Raw genomic sequence first — 15065 nt, forward strand, 5'->3', positions numbered from 1 at the left:
ACAAGTTACAGCAAGCAGCTTATGATCAACTGAGGATTAGACGTCTAAATGGAGCTTAGGGCTGAACCTGAAGGAGTGAGACTTGGGTGAAAGTGGAAAGGACTGAGGAGAACAGGAGGAAAGGTATGAAAGATCCTGACTTTTTAAGATATTTAGAGGTGCAATGTTTAAATATGCAGTGTACATTTAGAGTTTTAGTACATATTGCTGGGGGTTTAAGATACATCTGATGCACTGCAAAATCAATCACAATTTGAATTAAGCAAAAAAAAAAAAATCTTGAATTAAGCAAACAAAAAAATCTGCCAATGGAACAAGAGAAAATTATCTTGGTAAGATTTCTTGAAATATGATTTTCAAGATCTATTGTCTAAAAATAAGTTCTTATATCTCACTGAAAAGTTACTCTTTAGGTGATTATGTCTTATTTTAAGTGTGATGAGATATTTTGACAAGAAATGAGAAAAATGCACTTGGTAAGATTTTGATTTTTGCAGTGTGTGGCTGAAGACGGGCCTTGGGCTGGTTCTTCTACCTTGAATAATGTTGCTCGTGCATGTGTTAGTGTGTTGTGTTTTAACTCTATCAACAAAGCATTTGTTTGTTAGTTGCGCTACACCCTTAAAGTTGAACCACAGCCCAGAGAGCACTCAGAGCGGCTCCTGGTGGTTTTCTTGAATACAACAGCGAATGAGTTCCCGTTACATCATCAAATGTCTAACCGCTTGAAATCTGAGCTCAAGAGCAGAGAGAGAGGAGGGTCATAAGGAGTAAAAAACAAGGAAGCAGAAGTGCCGGCTGTACTCAGTCTGTATGACTATGTGTTCTGGTCGTCTTTGCGGTCATTCATGTGCATGTAAATCATTATAGGCTGCAGCACATGGACCATCTAGACTGCTTGGTTTCCAGGTTAGAAAACTGCATGATTATTCGTTTGTGACCTCCCTGTAAAGTTCAAAGGTTGCTTGCGTTCAGTGAGCACTGAATATTGAGAGGTAAGGCATGCACCCTTTACCACCTAAAGTTCTCGTATGAACACTTTGGAGGCTGAATTGGCTGAAAATAACTATTTTTCAAAGAACACAGTTTATCTTTTGCATTTGCGTGAGAAATACATGTATGTCTGACAGTTTACTTCCTAGGCTCTTGTGTTGATGCATTATAGAAAAAAGAAACACAAATGTACTTTTCTATTATATGTGGCACTTTTGTATATTTTTGTCTTTTCTTGATGTCTAAAAGCTAAGGCCATTACTTTTGGCTTTTTACGAGTTTTTGTGACATGCTGTTAATCAAAATACTCATGCTCATTAGTATTTACAGTTAACTGAAGTAGATTTACACATATCAGAAGAACATACAGTTTTAAATGACATGCAAAATCCTCAAATGACTGCATTTTGGCATCAGTTTGGTGTTTAAAATAGCAGATGTATAACTCCTTGTTGTTTTTGTTGATCATGACATGATGAGCAACATTTGGGGAAACAAAACTGAAGTTTAGAAAAAAAAACAGGAAGATTCAATTGGGTGAGTCTACCACTTTGACCAGTTTATGTTGAAAAGAATAAAGGAGGGGAAAATGGAAAATCAGGTTTGTAAATTACACTAACAAAGTTCAGTCTATAGGTTGGCCATCAGGGCTGAAATATTTTCCTTAAGCCAGTAAACCAAGCCAAGAACAGATGTAGAAGCCTTGTTTCTACTCAGAATACTTGAATGATGATATACTGAAAGGGTTTTTAGCCACAAAAAAAGACAGACAGACAGACAGAAAGAAAGAAAGAAAACATCAAGCACAAAACCTTTTTAGTCCTATCAGCCTGCCCGCGGGCCGAAAAAATGATATTTATATTCATCTACTATAAAAACATAATAAATCAGGACAATGGATGTTTTTTTCAACTTTTGCTCAAAGTTTAGACCCTAATGTTAATAAAAGTACATCAAAAGTGTATTTTCATGCAAACTTTAATGTTCAAACGTGATTTTTAATCTTTGTGGGGTGAAATATACGCTATTAAAAATCTCCGACATGAACAATTAATTTATGCATATCATCGTCAATCCAGCCGAAAAAAAACAGGCGAGGATAAAAAATTCTAATTTCTCTTTTAGTTTGTTACAGTTTACTCAGGCATAGTAATAAATACAATATTTTAGACAATGGGAATAGATTCTGTGAGGTCTCTAAATGTCCACAGACACCAAGAACATCCATATGAACCTTATTATTGTGAAGTAATTCTTCATTTACTTTGGGTATGTCTTTCTAGGCGTTTTTCCCCTGAAAATATGGTCAGGGTTAAACAGGTTAAACGTGCCGTACGTAAGAATTATGTTCCAAGTAATCATAAAATGGCCCTGAATGTCACCAGATATTAAGGAATCATGTTCATTTCAAATATTAATATCACTGACAGTAGTAGTCCAGCCAGAATATTCACATTTGAAAAGCTAAGTGTCAGCCCACAAGTAATGTTTATGTTGTCATTTTGCGTTTTGGTCTGATGCTCCGCCCATCACCTATCTCTCAATCACTAAGTCCGTAGTGTTTGGGCAGGTTACCAGTTCCCATTGAGCTGCAGCTGGAACATTTCTGATCACAAATGTCTAATGTTACTAAACCTAAAGGCCTCTTATTATTTCCAAATATGTCGTGACAAAGTGGGAAACAAAAAAAGGATATGTATTAGAGCTGCACAATATATTGTTTGAGCATTGTCACTGCATTGTACAGGGGTTGGACAAAATAATAGAAACACCTTAAAAAATCAACAATATAATTTAATATGGTGCAGGTCCGCCTTTTGCGGCAATTACAGCCTCAATTCTCCGAGGTATTGATTCATACAACTTGTGAATTGTTTCCAAAGGAATTTTAAGCCATTCTTCAGTTAGAATACCCTCCAACTCTTTTAGAGACGATGGCGGTGGAAATCGACGTCTTACTTGAATCTCTAAAACTGACCATAAATGCTCAATAATGTTGAGGTCTGGGGACTGTGCCGGCCATACGAGATGCTCAACTTCATTAGAATGTTCCTCATGCCATTCTTTAACAATTCTAGCTGTATGGATTGGGGCATTATCATCTTGAGGTGAAGGTGTTTCCATTATTTTGTCCAACCCCTGTACATGTGCGCAATAGTCACATCGCAGGTCCTGCAATGTAGGAGGCAGTGTGTTCTCATTCTAATTTCCACCTCGGTACCTGACACACCAATCACAATTGTTCTTAATCAGTTTGCCAAAGCAGACCACGCCCCTGCACATGGAGTGAGTCGCTGGTAACAACATTGAAAAATGAGCAATGAACAAAAGAAAATCACTGAAAATGAAGACTTGGTGCCAAAAAAGAAAAGCAACGTCAGTTATCTGGAATTATTTCAGCTACAATAAGGATGATATTGAAACACGTTCTGTGTTGACAGTGCCTTGCACGTGTCACCACAATGAGATTTAACACAACTAATTTGTTTGACCATTTATGTCGGTACCACACAGCTATTATATCCTCGAATAGTTTTTCATATCGCAATATATATCGCAGGGTTAAAAAAAAAATCGCAATGTCAGTTTTTTCCAATACCATGCAGCCCTAATATGTATGGGAAATGCTTTTGAAACATGGAAACAGCTGAAAGCGGAGAAGAATTTGAAGACCGATGCCGGCTCTCCCGTGGTCTCCCCTGGCTCTCAGTGGCTCTTACACTGGAAAAAATGTAAATCTTACCAGGTGTATTTTTCTCATTTCTAGTCAAAATATCTCATCACGCTTAAAATAAGACATAATCACCTAAAGAGTAGCTTTTCAGTGAGATATAAGAACTTATTTTTAGACAACAGATCTTGAAAAACTTATTTCAAGAAATCTTACCAAGATAATTTTCACTTGTTCCATTGGCTGATATTTTGCTTGAATTAAGTCAAAAAAATCTTGAATTAAGCAAAAAAAAAATCTGCCGATGGAACAAGTGAAAATTATCTTGGTAAGATTTCTTAAAATATGATTTTCAAGATCTATTGTCAAAAAATAAGTTCTTATATCTCACTGAAAAGTTACAGTTTTGGTGATGATGTCTTATTTTACGTGTAATGAGATATTTTGACTAGAAATGAGAAAAATGCACTTGGTAAGATTTTGATTTTTGCAGTGTACCAGGTAGTGAGACTGTGGGCCCAGACCACGGTGTTTCCTCCCAGGGCCGGGCCACGGGAGGAAACACTGCGGCCCGGCCCTGGGAGAAGAGACCATGGCCCGGGTAAAGAGACTGGGCTTGGTATAAGTACCAGTGTAGGACTCGCTTGCCATGGTCGCTCCTTGTAGTAGATGCTCATGCTGGATCTGGCAACCCCTAGTCTGGGGGGAGGCAGAGGGGATACCATGCTCTACAGTATTTTGAATGTGATTGCAGTACCAGTTTTGGCCACAATCCTACATACAACTACTTTAAGCTTCAATTTTGCCACACGGTTCATATTAAATTTAGGAATGTCTGCTGTATCATGTCACACATACCTGAGCAACTATGAAATAAAGGCTACTAACAAATACAATTAAATAATACTATAAGTTCATTTTTGGATCTATTTGTTTTGGTACGTGGATGGAAAAGCTATATCAGGTCTTTGAAGTAAATGGATGTCTACAGATAATTGTGGTCAGGAAACCATTGACAGAAAAAACTACAAAAAATAGTTTCAGCAGTGCTCAGATGTTTACTTTTTGGGGGGTTAACAATGCCACTGGGGTAACTGTTAATACTAGTCACTTATTAATCACTTATTTAATTTCTGACCACTGTTTCAACATCTTGACACATACCATGCTTGGACTTTACCAGGTTTAGACAAGACATAAAGCACAGTACTCAGCTCACAGCCTGTTACTTCTTCCCCGGTAACAGATGGAGCACGTCTTTTTTCCACCTCTCTCCCGTGTTGCCGTTTGCGGTGGCACCCATGGAAATGAGCTGACGGGGGTGTACATGGTGAGAGAAATGCAGAAACAGACGATGGATAAGGATGGACCTGTTTCTGTAACCGCCGTCCTGGCAAACCCACCGGCTGTTGATGCTTGCAGAAGATACATAGACACAGATCTCAACCGGTGTTTCACAGATGCTTTACTGAGGTAAATAAAAAAGATTAATTAACCAAACCTCCATGACAGACAGGATAACTGGGGACCCATGAAAAAAAATCTCACTTTGGTCCTCACCATTTAAATGCTGTAAACCATGCAAACAATAAAATTTAACACTATTGCAGGCATGGATCAGTCCTACTTACAATAGATCAGGGGTGTCAAACTCATTTCATTTCAGGGGCCACATTCAGCCTAATTTGATCTCGAATGGGCCGGACCAGTAAAGTAAGAGCATAACAGCCTACAAATAATGACAACTCCAATTTTTTCTGTTTTAGTGCAAAAAACACCATTAAATTATAAAATATTTACATTTGCAAACTATCCAAACAGAAAAGTGCAATTAAGATTAAGATTAAGATTAAGATCCTTTATTGTAGTATGGTGTACAGTTTACTAGAGCTGCAACTGATTAATCGATTAGAAGCTTGAAGCCAATGCAAAAACTCATGATTCGATTAATCAACTCAAATTGATTGAACGGAAATATTTTATTACAGTTTTCCTGAATAGAAGTTTCTTTGTGCGTCACAATAAGCGTCTGTGTGAAACACAAGAGTGGAACCAATGTTTAACAGCAGAGAAATGAAGGAAACAAAGCTTTGATTCAGGAGAATTGTGGTTGAATAATTTTTTTGGATCACTTTGAGTCAATTAATCGGTTGCAGCTCTACAATTTACCACACACTGATATTCAACCTCTGCTTTTAACCCATCTCTAGAACATGAAGGAACACACCGCACACTGTAAACTAGGAGCAGTGAGCTTGCCATGGCAGGCGCCTGGGGAGCAAATGGGAGGTTGGGTGCCTTGGTGAAGGGCACATCAGCCAACAACTTTTTCTGCCAGTCCGTGGAATCGAACTGGTGACCCTTCAGTCACAAGCTGACGGTCCAGCCGACTTTCCAGCCCTCTAGGCCACAGCTGTCCCCCAGTATTAAATTAATATTGTGGATTACAGATCGGCTCTGCAAAGGCACAAAACATTTAGTAACAGGCAGAAGATTGTTAAAACTGCACTTTATTTTCTTTAGAAATTTCAGGTTGTTTATATTTGTTCCAGTTATTCACATTTTATTGTTAAAGGATAATTTGTAAATGCAAATATTTTCAGAACGTAATATTTTTTTTCACATAAAACCAAGAAGGAAATTTGGAGTTATTATTTTATAGGTTATTATGCTATTATATTTTACTTGAGATCACAATTGGTCTGTATGTGGAACCTGAACTAAAATCAGTTCGACATCCTTGACTGTTAATATGATATTAACAGTCAAGCATGTCGAACTGGTTCATATCATATCTTCATATCTTCAGTGTAATTTTTGCACTTGTGTTCATCCCGTGGCCCAGATCTGACCTGCTGGTTGTGGCCGCAAGCCACAAGTTGTGGGGTATAGCAAGGGTGTCAAACCCCTGCAATAGATTTTATGATTTCATGCAATATTGATGAGAAAGGGGCAAGCCTTCTTTTACATTTAAATCATTTTCTTTAATGATAACAGTATTAGATTTTTTTTTACATTTATATAAAAATACAAATAAAATCTAAAATTCTTGAGAAGGATTGCTTCTGGGACCAAAAAAGAGTTTGTTCGGGGTGCTCTTTGGAAAAAGGGATTCATAAAGTAGACCCTTTAGGTCTAGGTATGACCATGCCATGGTAATAAAGGCATTTAAATGTTTAAAAAGAGTGCCTTGGAGTTTTTCCTCCAGTTTGGTATCCACAAATAAAATCTAGTTTTAGTTCAGTTTTTTTGGGGGGAGGGGGTTAACCAACTGGATTATTCTTTTTTGCCAAAAACAAAACAAACCTAACGCAAAGAACAAATATGTGATGTGCATTGTGGAACAAACATTAAACTTTAATTGTGGTGTGTTAATTATTTTCATTAAAAAAGATTGACGTACTCTACTGTTCTAAGGGGAATAGTGATCTGATAACCACTATGCAGTCTGGCTGTATGAGAACTGTCTGTTTATACTTTTACATCTTCTGGTCTCCAGTGCTCCATTAACAGACTCTTCTCCCTATGAGTTGAGACGGGCTCACGAGCTGAATGCCCAGTTTGGGCCTAAAGGAAGTAAAGAAGCTGTTGATCTGCTCTGTGATCTCCACAACACCACCGCAAACATGGGTCTGAGTCTCATCTTGTACTCCTTAGACTGGATCACCCTACACATTTGTAAATATTTACAGGTAAACGTTTTTGGCTTCATCCAGACAAACCTAAATGTGCTATTTGTAAAAATAAATGTGTGAAATTCTGTCTTTTTGATTTTTCAGAGCAAGATCTCTTCACCTGTAAGAGTAATCCAGCTGAATATACCCATTTCTGAGGTTTATTCTCTAGAAGCAGTGGGAAAACATGGATTAGGTAAGTTGGTAACTCTCTCTGATAGGCTATTTCTCTGAATCCTCTCAGTTTATTAAATCTCAGATGTTTCTCTACAGCGATAGAAATCGGTCCTCAACCTCACGGTGTGGTCAGAGCTGATATCTACAACATGATGAAAAAGGCAGTCGATCTCACATTAGAATGGCTTCAGAAGTTTAATACTGGTAAGACACAACCTAGGGTGCGTCAGGAATTACATCATCCCTTTTCATTTCAGCGGTATCTCATCATGAAAATATTTTTGGTTTTATTTTATTTGAGATTTCGGCCTCCTCCAACCCAATACTGAATACTGAATAAGAGGCAGAAATCTGAAAGCCTGATCAGATAAAGACAAAACTGTGTCAGCTGTTAGATATTCCTAAAAAGTAATGAAAGTAATTACACTTTAACTCCACTCACAAAAAGACAAGTCTTCTTTTCTGGTCAGCTTTACTTTTAGAAGCTTTACTTCTTTTCAGATTAGTTTATCATCCAATGTAAACAATGTATCACCAAATGTGTTCATTTTCAATGTGAAAAACTGAAGGATAATTTGTTGCTTTATGGGTTCTCCTCTTCATCCCAAAAGCTGAAAATAGGGCTGTTTTCTGAGCTTGACTTTATAGCAGCGGTGGCTGGTCTATAGGGAGTGCACAGGTACCATCCAAATTAGAATCACATGGAGAAGAACAGCTTTTTTAACATTAATTTTAGCAAATGCGTAAATATGTTTTAAAACCTTACGATAAAATATGTATCCTGCCCCCCCCCGATCACCACCAAAATTTAATAATTTGCTCCTTGTGCCAGTATCAACATTTCCTGAAATTTTTATCCAAATCCATCCATAACTTTTTGAGTTATCTTGCTCACAGACAGACAAACAGACAGACAGACAAACCAATGCCTCCAAAAACATAACCTCCTTGGCAGAGGTAAAAATACAAGTTAAAAGACAGATTTCAAACAATACACTAAAATAAGCAATGGTTTAGCATTGAGCTACAGCTAATATACATATTAATGCAACAGTAATATAAATCCAAAGACATTAAATACTGGAAGGGACCATTTTACTGCACAACTACTTTTAATTTTGTAACATTAACTTCACTGTTGCCAATAAAGTTGGAATAACTTTGTTTGTTCCTATTTGTACACATCAGTAACCAAGAATAAATCATGTCACAATCCTTTCATGAGAGGAGGTAAAACTATTTTCTTCTACTTTCATAGGCAACAGTGTATAGTTTGCTAATAATACTTTTACTTCAATATGGTTTTGAAGGCATAGCATACAGTATTTTCAGGGTCGTGTTCAAACATTTAAATGGTAAAACGTCCAAACACATCTTCCACCGTGGGTGTTGTGTTAAATTTGGCAGTAAGTATGATCATCCTTCAAGCTAAACCTCAATCAGTGTTCTTTTCCTACAGGAAGCATATTTGAAGGGGGTGAGGTGGAAGCATTCACTTTTGCAAAGAGCATTGACTATCCAAGGGACCCAACGACTGGTGAAATTACCGCAGCCATACACCCTCAGCTGCAGGTACAGTACGAGCACAATCACAAACACACATAGCAAATCTTCAGCTGACCTGATCTGCACACAGTGGCAGAAAAAATGAAAGAAATTAAATGTCAAATTTGCATCTAAAGGCTGAGCAGGCTACTTTAAGATTCACCCATTAATGTTTGTCACTCTCCAGGATAATGACTTCAAGCTTCTGCAGCCAGGTGATCCTGTATTCATGTCATTTTCTCGGGAGACAGTAAAGTACGAGGGAGAACCGCTCTATCCTTTCTTTGTGAACGAATGTGCCTACTATGAGAAGAAAATTGCTTTCCATTTGGCTCAGAGGAAAAATTTGTCCATCCCAACCATAAGTGTTAAAAGGGACTAAGACCAAGATGAAGAGAAACATAATTGCCAACTCACAACATAAGCAGATCTGCTAAATTATACAGGGTTGTGAAATATGCAAGTACTAAGCATACCATGATTTATAACAATGAAGTACAAGATTAATGCAAAAGCTTCACTTCTGTGACCTTAAAGAGCAAATGTATACTAATGGTGGCTAATCTTTCAAATTGTTTCACAAATCTTTTTTTTTTTCACTATTGAAATTGTGAATAACACTTGTTTCATAAATAAAGCCATAGAACATTGTGAACTAAACCTTTGTCAAATTTATTAATCCAGAAACAATTAGTGTGCTTTGGAATACACAGAAACTTTCACAAAACACGACAAATGTTTAACAAAACATATCACAAACTGTACTCTCAAATACACAAGTTATTTTAGAATTTGACACAAAAAAAAGTAGCAAGTTTATCCATTTTTAACACATATTTTAAGTAAAGATACAGGTTCAAGGAAATTTGCACTTACAAATGAATACTTTGTAAATGTCTGTTTATATCCAAAATATGAGTCGGTCTGTTTCTGGGTTTTCTGGTGTGTTTGGTCGATAACAAAACTGACTGAAAGCAGTAGTGAAGTGTTTTTAAAAGAAAATATGACAGAGGCCCATATTAGAATTTGGGGCATAAACATTAGAAAAAAGTCTCAAGTTTATCTGAGTGGCATCACACCAATTCAGTATTCAACATACAGACTAACTCTGTAAATAAATATTCAGTTTACAAACATGGGTAACAATGAAAACTGAGTGGTTACATTTTCAGTGGTGGCATTTAGTGACATTTAGTCACAGGCTAAAATCAACAGTTACCAAACGTGACAAAATGTCAGCTTGAAAAGGCATACACTGCAAAGGCTGGGTATTTAACATTATGCAAAACATAGAACAGGAGGGAAAAAAAACTTGGCTTGTTATATATAACCGTTACGTAAAAGAAAAATCTATCCAGGTTTGGATAACTGCACATCTAAACCTGTGTGCAAGTATACACATATATATATATATATATATATATATATATATATATATACACATACATACATATATGTGTGTGTGTCTGTGTGTATCAGAATAAGGGCAGAGTGGTGAGCAGCTTCAGAAACAATGGCAACAGAAACAAAGGCGATGAAAAACTGCATGTCAAAACAGTAACAACAGGAAATACAAATAACATAACATTTCAGTGTCAAAGTAAGTACGAGCATGCTTTGGTAAAGATAAAGGTTAGATGTGACAAACAAAAGTGTGATTTTACAACTGAAAAGTTTTCAACTCTATTATTCAGCACTTATGATGATTACCAGCAAAATGGTGACTTTACGCTTGTCTATGCTATATGTCCATTATTAAAAATATTGTAAAGTTACAAACTGTTCAGTCACTTCTTTCCGTGACTAGTCCTCAGATCAGTAGACTTTTTTGTGTCTTTGTGTGGGTGAAGGGTCTTTTTCAGGCGACTCTGTAAGCAGTCATGCGGGTGTAATTTTTGCGGTGACTCCTGGCCGCCCAAAGGAACAGGGCAGCTGCCATCATCTGCAGAGGGAAGGAGATTAGAGCAAGGTACAGGGACCAGCCCAGCGATCCCTCCACCCCTTCTGGTGGTGGGGAATACCGGTGGAGCAGGTCCACCCCAGCCAGGAAACAACAAACAGTGCCCAGAGAGCACAGACCTGAAGAGAAGGAAGAGAGGCAAAAATGTTTATAAAGAGGAAGTGACCATTAAAGTTTAAATGTACCATCAGTGACGACAGAGGGACGCCATCACTTTCTCTTACCTGCAAGAAGGTGGAGCACTCCCACGCCTAAGGTGGGGGTGAAACTGCGGCACAGGCAGGCGCAGACACCAACAAGACCACTGAGGAACACCAGGGCCAGAGACACCAGGGGCAGGAGGAACTGGCTTCTCCACAAATCTACACAGAGTCGATGACAAAACAAAGTTGAGTCAAAAAGTCAGTCAATTCCATTTTCTGCCTTACACATCAATCACCTGTCTGGTAAAAACATGTGAAATGTATTCATTACTTTAAGAGTTGTGAAAACATCCCAACTGGAATACTAAAACTACAGGATTGAAATTGTAATTTAAGGAAACTAAAGGAATCACAAATCCATCTTCCTAATTCTGAAAACATATATAGAGCATTTAGATGCAAATAGAGAAAAAAAAATTGGAAAATGAGCCTGGTTTATACTCTGTCAGCATTTCCAACATAACCTCTGGTGGATGTTTGCAGTTTTCAACAAAGAAGATGTGGACCTTCCTCTGAATTTTGACTCTACATTGAGGTTATGGAATAGACTGAGATGCCACATACAGAGTGTAGGAGCTATGATTGGCTGTCAGTGAATTTTAGCCATCACATCACAAAAGATCAGGAAAAATTATTTGTCAGCTTACTGTCCTCCTATAGGTGTCACAAAAAGCAAAAGTTTGCAGATCCTGTAACTCAGCAGATTGTGTGCCTCAGACTGTCTTGGATAATGTGGTTTAACACATAAGCTACATGTGCACAAGAACGTTAACTCCTTCGATATTTCAGCTTCATAAAAAGTGTTAAATTATTTATGTGCATGCAAGTTTGTGGGTATATTAGCTTGACGTGGCATTTTACTTGTCCCTGCCAAAGAGTAAGCCTTACTGTTGAGCACTGCCATTGCCACTGGTACTATGACAGGCATAGTGGTACTAAAATTACTAGTGGGCTATTAACAATCACCTCTGTGGTAATTTTTTATGTAAAACAATGTTTATTTCTTTAGATATAAAGGCGCAGAGGACCTACAATAAGTGTTTAACCAATTTCTGTGGGTTTTAAATTAACAGATATCACTTATGCTGAAAAATTCATATTACGTAAACAGTGGCTCAACAATAAGTCTATTATCCTCAAACCACTCTGACATAAAATAAAGCTCATTAATACAAAACCCATGGAAAAGCTATATCTCTACATTAATAACCTTTCAGTACATCACAGAAACACCTCTGCTGTAGTCTGTGCCACTTGCAGCATGTCTGCATTGCCTAAACACTTTGCATGGATTGTTAAATTGGTGAAAAGGTTTGCATTTATTTTCTTGAACTTGTCTCTATGGGGACTCACATGTTCTCAGCAGATCTTCTTCACCATTGTGGTTCCCAGGATGTTTGTACTTTGGAAAAAACTGCTGTGGAAGTGTGAAGCTCACACACTGGATCTCCAACTTGGGATCTGTAGTCAAAGAACACAAAGTCAACTAACAGTCTTCAACATTTAACAGTATAAATGAAATGTTTGGGCAACAGCAGTCACTTAATAACACAGCTTTATCACTTGTGCTATGATATTTTACGTCAGGCTCAGTAGTTTAAGTGCAATACGAAGTCCCTGAGCACAAAGTTACTATATCAAAAAATTCAAATACAGGTATCAGCATAGCTTATCTGTCAAAAATAAATGACAACACATATCAGTACAAGAGCCAAGACCAATAAGCAGCTAACACATCAGATAAGACCAAATAATGGATGTTCCACACAGCAGTAAACCATACCTGGCTCTTTGAACCAGTGTGACTGGCTGGGGCTGGGCACCAGGATGCACCTCCACCACAGGCCCAGGGTGCCGTTCAGCCGGAACATGGTGTCACTGTAGGTCTTCTCATCAAACTCTCCATTCATGAATTCTTCTCTGAGCTCGGACACGTTGCTGCCTTCGTGTCTAACGGGTGGACAATTGTACTGGTACCAGTGTTGAGTGCCCACGGCCACGGACAGGTACACTGTGGCCAACAGGCTCAACACGGAGCCAATGACTAGGGCTGTGGCATAACGATTATCTACCATTGTCCGGATGAGGACAGCTCGATTTGAGCTAGTGTTTAAGAGAACAAGTTGCTCTGACTATTAAAAACACAAATGAAGCTGCACTCTCGCTCCTCTTGCGTATGTAGTCTCTTACAGGTTATAACCGTGTGTTTTGGCACCACGGCATGTCTGTTAACTACTGTCAGGTACCATCAGTGAGCTCAGAGTCCTACCAGTTCCCTCTGTTGACCTGCTGCATGTTGACTGGTGAGCCACAAAAACGGAGGCGGTCACCATCTTCAAAGAAAACAAACAAATGTTAGCGAAACCTTAGTAAACTTCTATTCACATATTACACCTACTATTAACTGAATAAGACGTGTAACTTAGCTGGTTGTCTGAGACACACTTCACAAATATGACAGTAATTAATATATCGGTTCGTGAAAGATTTATATTACGTATACTTGTGACAAAAACTGCTTCGTTGAATGTGCAATTAAGTTAGCATGTCTTACTAGCTTAATTGCTAATCATAGCTAACTAACGTTATCTGTAAACACGGAGATCATTTTAAATACTTTTAACTAACCGTAGCTAAATTCTTCATTTAATATATTATCGTTTGGCTCATCGCTGGACAAAATACGATAAAAATGATTACCTGTTATTTCTCCTGTCAGTACATTTTACACCAGGCCTCCGCTTCTTCTACGCTAGACTGTAGATCTTCTTCTTTGACTTTTACAGGTAGTTAGCATACTAGCTTATAGGCTCATTGACGCCCCCTATTGGACTGGAGTGAAGAGAGAAGTTTGACAGCAAAATACAATATGTCGAACTCTGTATCACTGGTGTTAAGGTACAGTAAATAATAGAAGTCTGTACACTTTCTCTGATGATTTCTCAGATTCATAGGTTCTTCTGTGAAATATAGCGTTTTACATCTTTAAATGAAGATGCTAATTGAGTGCCTCTGGTCCTTAAAACAGGACATGGGGGCTAAAAGTTCAAACCAGATGTAGACTAAAAAATATAAAGCAAGTTTGGAAGCACTTTGGGCCTAGTTAAATATATATATCTATATATATATCTATATCTATATATCTATATATCTATATCTATATCTATATCTATCTATCTATATATATATATATATATATATATATATATATATATATATATATATATATATATATATATATATATATATAAAAGAGAAACTATTTTTCAGATAAAAATAATTTTCATATTTTTAAATATTATTTTACAGGGGCCCACTGATCTGCCTTGGCAGAGGTCTGCGCTCTCCGAGTGCTTTTCTTGTTTACATATGTTTCTATCTGGTTTATTTATATATGTTTCTATGTGGTTTACTGCTGGTTGGCTGGTTTATATATGTTTCCATCTGGTTACCTCCATCAAGGAGGTTATGTTTTTGCCAGGGTTTGTTTGTTTGTTTGTTTGTTTGTTTGTTTGTTTGTTTGTTTGTTTGTTTGTTTGTTTGTTTGTTTGTTTGTTTGTTTGCAAGATAACTCAAAAAGTTATGGACAGATTTTCATGAACTTTTCAGGAAATGTTGATACTGGCACAAGGAACAAATGACTAAATGTTGGTGGTGATCGGAGGGACAGATCTGTCTTGGCGGAGGTCTGCACTCTCCAAGTGCTTTTCTAGTTGATTACTGCATATGCACAAACTAAAATCCACAAGCATTTCTAAATATTCGAACACTGTTATTCTTGTTGAGATTTATTATTTTCCTTATTTTTTAAAATTTATTTCTTTAAGCAGATATCTTAAATT

General features: G+C 37.4%; 2 protein-coding genes across 5 annotated transcripts; one reads left to right on the top strand and one right to left on the bottom strand.

The window, feature by feature from the left end:
• LOC115423217 (N-acyl-aromatic-L-amino acid amidohydrolase (carboxylate-forming) B-like) lies at positions 1-9715 on the top strand. Of its 4 annotated transcripts, none has more exons than XM_030140009.1 (7): positions 1-123; positions 4911-5137; positions 7164-7356; positions 7444-7534; positions 7612-7719; positions 8975-9087; positions 9248-9715. In XM_030140009.1, the coding sequence occupies exons 2-7, from the start codon at positions 4911-4913 to the stop codon at positions 9440-9442; spliced, it is 927 nt and encodes a 308-aa protein (XP_029995869.1). In that variant the 5' UTR covers positions 1-123; the 3' UTR covers positions 9443-9715. The 4 variants fall into 4 exon arrangements, with proteins under 4 accessions (XP_029995869.1, XP_029995852.1, XP_029995875.1 ...); XM_030139992.1 differs by having other exon boundaries at positions 37-148; XM_030140015.1 differs by lacking the exon at positions 1-123 and adding an exon at positions 709-909.
• Positions 9716-10863: 1148 nt separating this feature from the next.
• cldnd1b (claudin domain containing 1b) lies at positions 10864-14024 on the bottom strand. Its single transcript, XM_030140023.1, has 5 exons — positions 13924-14024; positions 13007-13556; positions 12577-12684; positions 11245-11382; positions 10864-11139 (listed from the first exon to the last, which is right to left on the bottom strand). The coding sequence occupies exons 2-5, from the start codon at positions 13296-13298 to the stop codon at positions 10919-10921; spliced, it is 759 nt and encodes a 252-aa protein (XP_029995883.1). The 5' UTR covers positions 13299-13556; positions 13924-14024; the 3' UTR covers positions 10864-10918.
• Between the last annotated feature and the right edge of the window lie 1041 nt (positions 14025-15065).

The sequence above is a fragment of the Sphaeramia orbicularis genome, chromosome 1 (assembly GCF_902148855.1).
Source record: "Sphaeramia orbicularis chromosome 1, fSphaOr1.1, whole genome shotgun sequence".
Classification (NCBI taxonomy): domain Eukaryota; kingdom Metazoa; phylum Chordata; class Actinopteri; order Kurtiformes; family Apogonidae; genus Sphaeramia; species Sphaeramia orbicularis.